General features: G+C 37.7%; 1 protein-coding gene and 1 long non-coding RNA gene across 2 annotated transcripts; one reads left to right on the top strand and one right to left on the bottom strand.

The window, feature by feature from the left end:
* Positions 1 to 318: 318 nt before the first annotated feature.
* LOC121527059 lies at positions 319 to 12539 on the bottom strand. Its single transcript, XR_005993373.1, has 3 exons — positions 12402 to 12539; positions 2301 to 2501; positions 319 to 622 (listed from the first exon to the last, which is right to left on the bottom strand). It is a non-coding gene; the product is annotated as an uncharacterized LOC121527059 (long non-coding RNA).
* On the top strand, positions 1992 to 11079 carry timm21 (translocase of inner mitochondrial membrane 21). The gene is made up of 6 exons (XM_041813735.1): positions 1992 to 2589; positions 5472 to 5534; positions 5630 to 5727; positions 5880 to 5953; positions 9965 to 10070; positions 10496 to 11079. Exons 1-6 carry the CDS (start codon positions 2286 to 2288, stop codon positions 10586 to 10588), a joined length of 738 nt encoding a protein of 245 aa, XP_041669669.1. The 5' UTR covers positions 1992 to 2285; the 3' UTR covers positions 10589 to 11079.
* Positions 12540 to 12551: the final 12 nt, after the last annotated feature.

The following is a 12551-nucleotide window of genomic DNA, read 5'->3' as shown; positions in this document are numbered from 1 at the left end:
TCATGGTACATTATGAGACGGAGATGTTTTAAAGTTAAATGCAAAGCCCGAACTACACTCCAGACATGGCTGCTGCACTGTGTCACTCCGCCCAGTGGTTTACTCAAGAAATAGTTTGAGTATTTGCTTCATTTGTTGTAATGTTAAATAATTATACGTTATTATTTCGTAGCCTGGTGAATGTACAGGTCACAACTTGTCCACGAGAGCGTTTTGGAGTTGTTGGATTGTGTATTTGATGAGTTTGATGAAGGAAAACAAAAATTCCGTCTGCTTCCATAGCGTTAGCTGTGCAGCTGGTTTAACGGTCCCCCCAGATCTAAAAACAGCTTGCACCGACAACTAAAGGAAATGAACCTATTACTAAGACTACAGGAATTATGAATTGCCAAAATGTTGAAGTATCCCTTTAACCCTGACACTGCTGAGATGGCTTGGAGATGTCAATGAAGGGATGCAGGATGCCATAGAGGAGCCGGACCTGGGCACAGATGAAATGTCTTGGAGGTGCCAAAGGAAGGGATGTGGAGTGGACTTCTAAGGACCTGGACCTGGATACAGATGAGGTGTAATGGATGTGGCTGAGGTGGAGGAGGGTTACAGCGGTCACAATGAAACTGCTCTGTTGAGAAGAGAACAGATTTAAAATATGACATCAGCAGGATGACTGGATGGAGAGGAGTCGTGTCAGAATGGGATTAGCTTAGAAATTAAGTGAGCAGAGGCTCATGCCAGCTGATAACCAGAGCGGGGATTGGACACCCATGAATGAGTGATTGTTAATGAAAGAAAAGAAGAATGGGGAAGACAGTCCATGCTCCATGAGTGATAACAAAATGTCCATCTGGTTGCTTTTGTGTTACAAATCATTGTTTTAAGAAAAAAATGCAAACCCCTTTAGGAAGTTTTAAAACTGGCAGTAGAAGTGGAAACAAGCGGACACCTCTGAGCTTCAAGAGAAACCACCAGCTAGAAGATTAATTTTTCTATAAGACTATTTTCAATACGTGAAACCAAAGCCGATGAAAATAAACACTAAGGTTTACCTACATAGATTTACAATGACTCATATTTAATAAAGAGATGGCAGTTTGACATGTTCTTTGTTAAAGCACTTAACTTGGACATGGACAGGAAAGGGTCAGGAAATTCAGGTATTTCTTTGTCCACTGAGGGGCGCTAAAATACACACAACCTGAGAGTTCATCAGGAGCTTTCATCTGTTCTAAATTTACATTTGACCACATAACAACCTGAACTTTGAAGGCTGAAAATGTTAAGAATATATTTCTTTTCTAACACCTTAACTTATTCCATCTTGTTACATGTCCCCAAAGGGACATTGGCCAAAAAAATATGGTTTCTGGTATGCATGTAAACATTTCTTCTGCTAATTAAATGGTTTCTTGTGCACACCTGAAAGTCCTGCTGCACATGACAGCTATGCTCCTGAGAAACCATCTCAGGCTCACCAGAGACAACTCATGAATTTTATTTCATTTATTTTCAGCGCTTTATAACCTTTGTTTGTTAGTGTTTATGAAAAGATCACATTTACCATGTTTTTTACAGGTGTTACCGATCACAGTTAGCAATATGAAAGAGTTTTAATCAAATAATATATCTCATTTGTTTTAGCACGCGTAGTCAGAGTCATATGACAAAAATGCAAAAAACAGAAGATTCCTTTACTAATTTTTAAAGTCTTTGATGAAAGTGTAACTTAGTCATATTGGTTTGTTTTTGCAGCCATCTTCTCCTTTCCATTGTCTCCTTTTTAATGGTGCTCTCGATATTGAAAATGAGGGCATGACCTTAATAATTTCACAAGAAAAATAAAGGTTGAATAAAGTAAACGTGTTTACATTCCTATTACATGTGTAACTGATTAATTAGCATTCCAAATAGCACGATACTTGTGATGTATTTGGAGCATTTCCTGTTAAATTTTTAGCAAAAACCATAAACAGAAGGGAATTTTTAAAAACTCAGTTTCCCATGATTCCTGTGGCCATGCTATGACGACAAACATATGCGACTGGAGTACACATTTCACGTTAAGTACGAATGACAGCTCTGTTGCACAGTCCTAGTGGGTAGGTCAGTATTTTAAGGGCTACATAAAAACGTATTAATTATTCATATTAATATCAGTTTAAAAGCCCGCAGCTGTTCGGCTACATAGCTCTAAAGTATGTAGCTTTAGCTAGCTGTCGGGCGTAAAGCTAGCTTGCAGCTCAGGCTGACCGCGTTTAAAGTGAAGCTAACTCACAGAGGACATAATAATGGCTTACACGCACGTATTGAGGGCTCTGCACCGGAATCTTCAACAGTCAGCCTCGCAGTTCTCCGTCCAGAAATGTCTGCTCCTCCACCCACACAGGACCCTGTCCTCGGTATCCAGACTGACCCTCCAGAGCAGAGGGGAGGCTCCCTCCTCCACCGTCCCAGCTCTGAGCTGCTTCATCCAGAGACGGCGGGCTTTCTCCCTTTACACCAGCCTTAGAAATAAAAACAGCCCCGAGGAGAAGAACAAATCAGTTTCTAGGTTTCAGGGTGGGAGCCCAGAGCCCTCCACTGCTCAGAAAGGTAAGATAACTAATGTTTATTCTCAGTGCAGTTGGCTAAATGTTGTCAGAGCAATAATTGTGCATGTACAATAGAAAATATTTAATAATATTTACAAAAACAAATGGATAACTTTATTAGGCACAGTGTAAGGTCGCAGATCAATAGAACATTATTTTTTACTTCGGATTTTTTACTACAAAAATACTAAGTACTGTCTTTATTTGATTTTTAAATGCTATCTCAACTGTGAGTGAGCCAATTAAATGCATCTTCATATCAACAAATTGTTTTAGAGGTGATCAGAATCGAATACAGTGTCTGTGTAGGGATGTACCTATTGACTCAAGCCTACGTTAGCCTTCATTTATCATGATTTTAAGAGTTTCACATTTTAATAAGTCATGACATTCAAGTCGATTTGTGAATTAATATAAATATTCTGACCCATTTGAAAAAAATCTTTTTTTTTTCTAGCCACCATTAGGGGTCGACCAATATTGGTTTTCCAGGGCCGTTGCCAGAGCTGATTATTTTTAGTTCATGAGAACAACAACCAGTTTCAGTTATTAGGAACCAATGCTTTATTGTGATGTACATAATGTACTTAATTTGGCAAAAGTAAAATTGCATGATCAAAAATGAGGGTAAAATAAACAGTTTAGTTTTAGCTTTATCAGCACAGAGCAACACAGTTAGCAGCAGGAAAACAGGACGTGTCAGTGGCACCCAGGCGTAAGTGTTGATTGGCTCATGTGACATCTAGCCAGGCATTATGTGTTGTATACAGCAGGGGTTCTCAACCTTTTCAGCCCGCAACCCCCAAATTAAAGGTTCCAGAGACTGGGAACCCCAACTGTGCCTGCAGGTGGCTGAACACAGCCATGCAATTAAGAATAGTCACGTGCAAACAAGACCGCCCATGAGGGGGATGAATGGGAGAGCTTTCTGACATCCAACCCAACTGGGGGCCCGTGGAGGTCAGCAAAATGTTATGATGTCATTTAGAAGATACTTTTATCAAAAGTGCCGTACATTTGAGAGCAAGAACAAAAAATCATGGTCCATTGTAAAGTCAAGCATTGATATCCATATTTTATATTTAACCTGAAAAAAATAACCATTCTTATCAAACCAAATACTTTTTTTTTTGATAATTTGTGTAGTAAATAGCCTCTGAAAAATGTAAATCCCTTTGTAAAAAAATTACGAAAATGGGTTAAAAATGCGTAAATGGGTTAATAATGGCAAAAATGGGCATAAATAGTGGTAAAATGGAGTTTAAAAAGTGGCTGTTATGGCTTTGAATTTGCAAAAATGGGTGGAAATTTGGTGAAGTGGGATGAAAAAATGATATAAACTGGCAATAAAGGGTTAACTGAGAAAGAAAACATAGGCAGATAGCGGCAGAAATTGGTTAAACTAGTAAAAATTGGCATATCAGACAGTGAAATGTGATTAAAATGGGAAAAAGTTGGTGTAAAAAGGGGTTAATAGTGGGAGTAATGGGTCAATCATTAGTCTTAAAGCTGCAGTAAACGATTTACTTTTAGTATTGTATCCCCACAAAAACAACACAACCTGTCAGGGTCTTGTTATTGAAGCCTTATAAAAAATAACACACTTCTGCAACGCCTCCTCATGCTGCACTCTCACTTGAGGAAAACCAGCAAGGGATGATGCTCCAGCCAATGAGGAGGCTAGTACTCGCAGCCAATCAAGGCTCAGGTCATAGGGAGTGTTTCTATTGGACACTGTAGTAGGTGCGCGTCCGCCTCTCAGCTCAGTGAGAAGTTGATACAATGGCGGAGTGACCAGCGCTGTTTGGTTCTTATGTAGAATTTTTTCATGCTGAGACAAAGTGTTTTATTAGCTGTAGTTCGGCCGTTGATTTCAGTGGAAAAGTGGAGCAAAATCACTCCACGAGAGCTTTGCCACCGTCAGTATTCGATTCAGCGGACATGCACATCTGCAAGGAGGTATGTGAGAAGAGGGCGGAGCTACAGAGCACAAACAGGGAGAAGAACAGGAAGGGAGGGAGAGTAGAGTTGATTCTACACGGCTCTCATCGAATATTACATACTCAGGCTTTAAGTGTCAAGTATTCGATCAGAAGGCAAAAACAGGCAGAGAAAATGTGGTGGAAAAGATTTAAAATTGACAAAAACAGGTGTTAGAAGGCAAAAATTTGTTAAAATTGGTGGGAAAAAATGATGAAAAGGGCTTACAATTTGGCCGAATCGATGTAAAGTGGCAGCAGTGTACTTTAAAAATATTCTTAGTTTTTTAGGGCATTTGGAGACCCCCTGTTAGTGTCTCATGACCCCAAATGGGGTCCTGACCCCAAGGTTGAGAACCACTGGTATACAGGACGTTTGGTGAGGCTGTGGAGAGAGAAAGTAAAGCCAGAGGGGACACACTTAAAAGTTGAACCAAAATAGTGCTCTTTTTATTAAAATGAAATAAAGTGCTATAACTGATAATCGGCCATATATCGGCCTCAGAAATTGGCAAGGCCAATAATTGGTCAACCCCTGGTAAGTATAAGTGAATAATTCTAATAGTTGTTAGAAGGTTTTATGGTTTTGTTTTTAAAACGTGTGCTTGCCTAGTGAAAGTGTGTCATCTGACGTTAAAAAACAAGAGAAGCCAAAAAGAGGTAGTTCCATCTTCTGGTTTAAAAGTAGTGTTTCCATATCTGTTTTTGTCAGATTGATTTAAATTGTCCATAACTGTATCACCCTCCTTTTTAATTTAATAAGAAAAATAAGCACTTGTCTGCATTAGTTAGACTATACCTAGTAATAAGTAGCTGCTTTATGAAATAAGAATGTGATTAAAGCAAACAAGAAACTCTGTTTTTTTTTTTTAATTTAATATCTCCTATCTTTTATTTCTTCCAGTGAAAGATGCTGGCAGAGACTTTACCTACCTGATTATTGTACTTATTGGGCTTGGAGTGACAGGTGATTTCAGCCTCAAGATTTCCTCAACATTATCATCTTATAACAAGTCTGAGATCAGATCCAGCTGCTAATTGCTCTGTGTGTTTTTGTTTCAGGGGGGCTGTTGTATGTGGTTTTCCAGGAGCTCTTTTCTTCATCAAGTCCAAATAAAATCTACAGTAAAGCCTTCAACAAAGTCAGGTTGGATCCAGAGGTAAGCAAAACAGAATCTTTAAGCATTTAGAAAGCTACTAACAGTTACTGTCGTGAACGTTAGGTACAAAAGTATTTTTATAAAGCTTAATGGGGGTCATGAAGACGTTGTTACAAGGAGTAATGAAAAATCTGTGTCTAATGAAATTGTAGGTAATTGGTGCTTTTGGGGAGCCAATCAAGTGTTATGGAGAGACCACTCGTCGAGGAAGAAGGCAACAAGTCAGGTGGGATGTTTTCTTTACTCTGCTCACATCAGCTGTTGAACATTTGGTACATAAATGTCACGCTTCAGTCTAGTTACAGGGCTGTAAATTGTGATGTGTTTAATGTTCTTGTGGTTGACGGATAATCTGTTAGCAAAATGTTACTTATGGATAGAGCAATTTAGAAATAAGAAGTGATGATTTTTTTTTAGTTTGAAATATTCTATAGTATAATATTGACGCCTTCCTAAAATAATGGCCTATATCATTTTTTGATTAGAATAATTTTTTTTTTGCCTTAATCAGCTCTTTACGATGCTGGCCATCTCTGGTAAAATCACCAACATCTCTAGTTGAACGGATTGTGTGATCCTACCCAGTTTTTTTTGTAATGGCTCAAGTCAAGAGTGTGACTTAGGCTGTTTTATAGGCGTTTCAAGATGGCAGCCGCTTAAAAAAGAAAGAAATTCTGCCTAGCTAGTGAAGTTTTTGCTATGCTGCAGGACTCGTTCCCTATTAGTAAGTAAAAAGTAGTGATGCACGATAAGTATTTTTTTGAACCGATACCGATAACCGATAATTTCCTACTCCTGATGGCCGATAACCGATAATAACCGATAATTTTTTCACTTGTGTGATTTTAGAAAATAAGTTTATTCCATGTATTTATGCACATCTGGGGGTAAGAAGGGGTAAATATGTAGTGAGCAAAGATGTTTAAAACTAATTCTAACCAACATTATCCCCTTTTCCCTTGGAATAAATTCTTGGGAGGTGGTCAAATTTGACATTTCAATTAACTAAACAAGGATTCAGCTGACTCGTGTCAAATCAGACATAAAAACTAACAGGCTGTCATGCTTAACAAATGGAGATTTTTGGGTGTCTCTTTTATGTTTTTGCTGCATAAGTCAGAAATAGAGTTGATGTTTTACATAAAGATTAAAAATATGCACTGACATAAGTCATATCAGATAGGTTAAGAATGTAAAGTCCACCGTGGTCTGTAACTTCTGTTCCTAACGTCAATCAGACTTCTGCAGTGTCACAAGATTTATTTCCATCCAGTGTTGCATTAATTTTTCACCAAGATCTTGTATTGATGATGGGAGAGTCTGACCACTGCACAAAGTCTTCTCCAGCACATCCCAAAGATTCTCAATGGGGTTAAGGTCTGGACTCTGTGGTGGCAATCCATGTGTGAAAATGATGTCTCATGCTCCCTGAACCACTCTTTCACAATTTGAGCCCAATGAATCCTGGCATTGTCATCTTGGAATATGCCCATGCCATTAGGGAAGAAAAAATCCATTGATGGAATAACCTGGTCATTCAGTATATTCAGGTAGTCAGCTGACCTCATTCTTTATGCACATAATGTTGCTGAACCTAGACCTGACCAACTGCAGCAACCCCAGATCATAGCACTGCCCCTACAGGCTTGTACAGTAGGCACTGGGCATGATGGGTGCATCACTTCACCTGCCTCTCTTCTTACCCTGATGCGCCCATCACTCTGGAACAGGGTAAATCTGGACTCATCAGACCCCATGACCTTCTTTCATTCCTCCAGAGTCTAATCTTTGTGCTCCCTAGCAAACTAAAGCCTTTTTTTCCCGTTAGCCTTACTGATTAGTGGTTTTCTTAAGGCTACACAGCTGTTCAGTCCCAATCCCTTGAGTTCCCATCGCATTGTGCGTGTGGAAATGCTCTTACTTTGAAATGCGTTGGACAGTTCTTAACCCAATTTTAGTAGTTTCTGCAATCTCCTTAGATGTTTTCTCTGCTTGATGCATGCCAATGATTTGACCCTTCTTAAACAGACTAACATCTTTTCCACGACCACAGGATGTGTCTTTCGACATGGTTGTTTAAGAAATGAGAAGTTACTCATTGCATCAGCTGGGGTTAAATAACTTGTTGCCAGCTGAAAGATAATCGCCCATGCAGTAATTATCCAATAGGAGGCTTGTACCTATTTGCTTAGTTAAATCCAGGTGGCGACTTTTTTTTTTTTGGCCAGGCAGTGTATTTTATTATCGGCAAAATTAAAATATGTAAAATATATGCGTTATCAGCCGATAATTTATCGGTGCCGATAATTATCATGCATCCCTAGTAATAAGGTTTCCTATAATATAGGCTAGGCTATAAATGTTGCAGTTATTTGTCTTTTTACTCAGCAAAATAGCTCCATGAAGCCAGCAGTCACTGATAATTAGCAAAGAGTGGAGAGACTCCAGAATCTGCAGCTGCAATCAAAGTTTTTCAGAAGCATCACATTTTGGACTGTATCATTGATAATTTTATCAACTAAAACGAAAAATGCTCTGAAATTTGTGAATTATTCCACACATCAGTGTTTAGTGTGGTACATTCATCTGGGATAACTGAAGTCTGTAATGTAACTCAAATTTACCGACTTTTCTGAAGAAAAACATGAGAGTATTGCATGGCTGCAGCAATGAAAATACACAGTGGATTTTTATTTCTAAAGCTCAAACAAAAATTTAGTGTTGTGCACAATGATTCTGCAGGAGACATTTCCTTCATGTCTTCTATTAAGACTGTTAACCACAGTTTACAATAGACAAAAAAGTGTTTTTTTTTCCTGTGTGTGTGTATGTATATATATATATATATATATATATATATATATATATATATATATTTATTTTAGATGTGTAGAAAGCTGTCCATGGCTGATAAACCAGTGAAATATCTCCCCTAACTTCTATGACCCATCGAGGTCACGTATGTCACCTGTGTGTATCTGCAGCTGATCAGACAGAGGAGAAGAGAGAAAGTCCAGCATCCCTCCCATAATGTATGAGAAAGGGAAATGATTGATGTTAAATATAAACCTCTCCTGCTACTTTTAACTGAAGAGAATAACCTTTATGTGTCAAAACTTTGTTAACAATGTCCGACACAGCCTCTGTTATTTTTTTTTTTTTTATCATAAAGAGGAGCAGAGAAAGCTGCATGGACTGTAAAAACACATAATTACCCCCCTAAATATCAAAGATGCCGATTCCTACAGGATTAGTATTGCCTGTAGACTTTTTGCACTGAAATATGGTCGGTAATTTCTATTGGAAATTTTATTCAGCAAATTACAGACATGGTCGATTTCATATTAAAAACACAGACATCCTCCACAATTATTACAATTGACCAAAGGGCCCTTGGTAATTCTAACCCGTATGAATAAGGCATAAGACCTGCTAAAAATAGATATTTGGTGACGTAAACTCTGACTTTAAGTAAATTTAGTTATCAGAAAGGAGCCGTAAATTAAACTAGAAACATAAACTAGACTGACATGCAGTCCTCTGTGGGTAAATCCATAAAAACACGTCTCAGTGCATCTGCAGCTCTTCTGTCTCTCAGCTGTAGACAGCAGGGATCCATAATGACAGAGAACAAACAGCACCAGTGTGATTTACACCAGATAAGCCTCAAGCCTCAAAGGGTTAAAATGTTTTTCCTTTTTGTCAGAGATTATCCTGACTATTCTGACTCTGATCAAGAACCATCCAATGAAAATGACAATGAGACCGTCATTAAAGAGATGGAGCAGCATGTCTCTGTCTCCTGAGTCTCTGTGTGCTCCACTGACATTTTCTAATGTTTGTGTCTTACCGTTCCTCGTGACACAGTAGTTGGGGGAAAAAGAAGTATGTTGATTTTTCTAAGTCACATATTCCAGAAGTTATTTGGCCTAAGTCAGGTTGAAATTCACCTAAGTCACAAAGGCATGTTCATAAATTGGCCTAAGTCATTTAGCTAATTCTCTGACCGACAGCATTATTTGTATGTCAACAGTCATCTGTTGTCATAACCTTTTTTATTTGGAATGCTTAAAAAATACCATTTACGCTACATCTGATTCAGTTTTTTCTGTCTCCTGAAAACCTTGAAAATGTGACTTAGGCCGTTATTTTGGGAAGGCGCTGATACATGTGTAGCAGTCCTGAGGTAATACAGTGCATTCTCTTGATTATGTGTTGGTTTGTGTTGCCGCTGTAGTCACATGGAGTACCTGAAGGATGGACTGAAGCACATGCAACTCAAGTTTTACATTGAAGGTTCTGAGCCAGGCCTCAAGGGAACGGTACATTCAGAGTCAAAAGAGGTTTGTAATTTTTTAAATAATAAATTTTATCAAGTGAGTGTGACATTCCAAAGCATTCTTGTTCATGTTCAGTTTTTCCACAACGCAAGCATCACACTTTTGAATAAGTATGTGCTATATTAGAAAGATATTACACAAGATATTCTAAAAACTTTGATCAAATGTATCCAAAAAGGGAGGGAGATGTTAGATTGTTGTTCTGCTTTGTGCTCAGTAAGTCAGTGCTGAAATAATCCAAGGCACACTGCTTAGTGGAAATGGAAAATGTTTAATATATTTCATGATCTGTCCTTGTATCAAAAGAGAATCTGTCTTTGATAGCATAATTTCTAAGGTAGCACTCTTAGAACATTCTGTTGGTATTTGCTCCACGTTCATTTTGAAGTGTTTAACTGAAAAAACATTTGACACTTGTGCTTTCACAGAATCCCGAAACTGGAAACTATGAGTTTCGTTACATCTTTGTGGACATGGACACATACCCAAGACGGACCATCATTGTGGAAGATAACCGATAAAACACATTACTGTAAAGTTGCTGACAAAGCATTTGTGTTTCTAACATTCAGGTTTGTTATGTGCAAGTAGCCAAAGTCTTTGTTGGATTTATCTTTAAATGAGCATTAAATGCTTCATGGATAACACAAGCATTTTTGAGTGATTTAAACACGACAAAGTCAACAAACTCTATATTTGATAATGACGTCGGCAAAGCACAACCTCTTCCACTGATATGATCTTGTGTGTAATAGTTTATAAATTGTTGACATGCAAAACAAAATATGGTTTGAATTTTAAATAATTTCAACAACAAAGCTGTTAAATTTATATGTGTATTTTATGCATAGAAACAATTATTGAAAATGAAACACAGCATTAGTGTTGTCATTTCACCAAATGTAATTAAAACTAAGAACTGGATTTGGGTTTTAACCCCTTAAAGCCTGTTGTATCATATTTGATACATACTTTTATGCTACCTCTATCTAATCAATATGATCAATAAATTACTAAAATATATTTCTGAATAAAATCTGATAAATGAAAAAAATGCACTCAAGTGGATCATCAGTTACCAAAAACACCTGATGAATCAAATGTGATACAAAAAATATATATATGTTAAATTTTATGGAAATTTTGACTTTTTTGGATTTCAGTAGAAAGTGGAATAAACATTTCAGTTCCAAAAAAATGAAAATTTTCTGGCTGTAATTTGTGTTGTCAGGCTTTAAAGGGTTAATGGATGCTTTGAAAGTAATTTAAACAAAACTTCTACCCTTGGAAAAGTGTTTGTGTTAAATAATTATATCTGGGGAAAATGGGTCTGAATTAGTTTCTCCATCTACATATCCTGTTTATTCCTTTTTTCACCTAAGATTGTCTTAAATGATAGATTGTATTGTAAGACAACGAACACTAGATGGAGGTAGAGAATCGAGAGCTAGAGAGAACCTGACTTGACCCCGTACAGTCTTTCTCATCAGTACTGTCTGTGTGGATAGCATTTATTTTGAATAGTTTTGAATACTTTTAAAGGCTATGATACACATGGAAATAAAACTGTACTTTTATTTAAGCAATGAACCAATCTAATAACTAAAATGTAGGTCCTTCCATTAATATGTCAGCTTAAAATGTTGATAAAGTGGGATTTCTGTCAGTAAAATAATTTGGTCCTTTTTTAGCCTTTTTGTAGACTACACTATGTTGCCTTCCCTAACCCACCGGATATCTGAAGGTATTCTGGTGGATCATTTCATCACTTTTCGCCAAAGCATACAGACAGGCAGAAATGTTAAAAAGTTATCCCTCCTTCATATAAAGTCCACATGGCTTTATTTCTGAGGTGTAGAACTGTATATCGGTTTATTTTACTTAGAAAGTTAGAAGTATCTCCTCATTTAATATGAAATATAAATACAAACAAAATAGACTTGACCAGACGTGATCTTTCATATTTAAAATCAGAGGTATTTCCTCTTCATTTAATATGAAAGGCCTGACGTGTTTTTTTTTTTTTTTTTTTGGAAATTATAGCACAGGGCCGGAATATCACCGTCGCCTCCCGGAGGTCTGTACGGCAGAGGTCTGATCTCCGGGCTGCGGACCTCTGCCGTACAGACCTCTTGCCTCCTATCGACTCGTATCATGCCATCTCAGCGCATGCGCGGGCATTCACAACAGCAAACTGATGTTAACGGCGATAACTGCAGCCTTCCCCGGGTTTTTAACTCAGAAAATGGTTTATGTTCCGGTCTGCTTGTGCTAAATTTAGCCGTCGCATCTTAGCTAAACTTTAGCTCTGCCATCTCAACAGGTGGGACTTACCTGCTGCCGTTGTCCATAAAGTGAAAACTGATTAGTAACTCTCCTCCTATAGGTGATGAACTTTCTCTGTCTTTACTTAATATGGTTGCGTTAATCGCATCTTCACGTTAATTTAGAGCTCCATGGCACAATTTTAGGATACACGAGTAT

Source organism: Cheilinus undulatus, linkage group 19 (assembly GCF_018320785.1).
Source record: "Cheilinus undulatus linkage group 19, ASM1832078v1, whole genome shotgun sequence".
NCBI classification, from domain to species: Eukaryota; Metazoa; Chordata; class Actinopteri; order Labriformes; family Labridae; genus Cheilinus; species Cheilinus undulatus.
The sequence above is the reverse complement of the archived record's forward strand: the minus strand, read 5'-3'. Positions and strand labels throughout refer to the sequence as shown.

Excerpts from the sequence above, each read along its gene's own strand:
- timm21 (XM_041813735.1), top strand. The coding sequence starts at position 2,286 with ATGGCTTACACGCACGTATTGAGGGCTCTGCACCGGAATCTTCAACAG. Across the intron at positions 2,590-5,471 it reads GCCCTCCACTGCTCAGAAAG|TGAAAGATGCTGGCAGAGAC; the intron begins GTAAGATAACTA and ends TATTTCTTCCAG. Across the intron at positions 5,954-9,964 it reads GGAAGAAGGCAACAAGTCAG|TCACATGGAGTACCTGAAGG; the intron begins GTGGGATGTTTT and ends TTGCCGCTGTAG.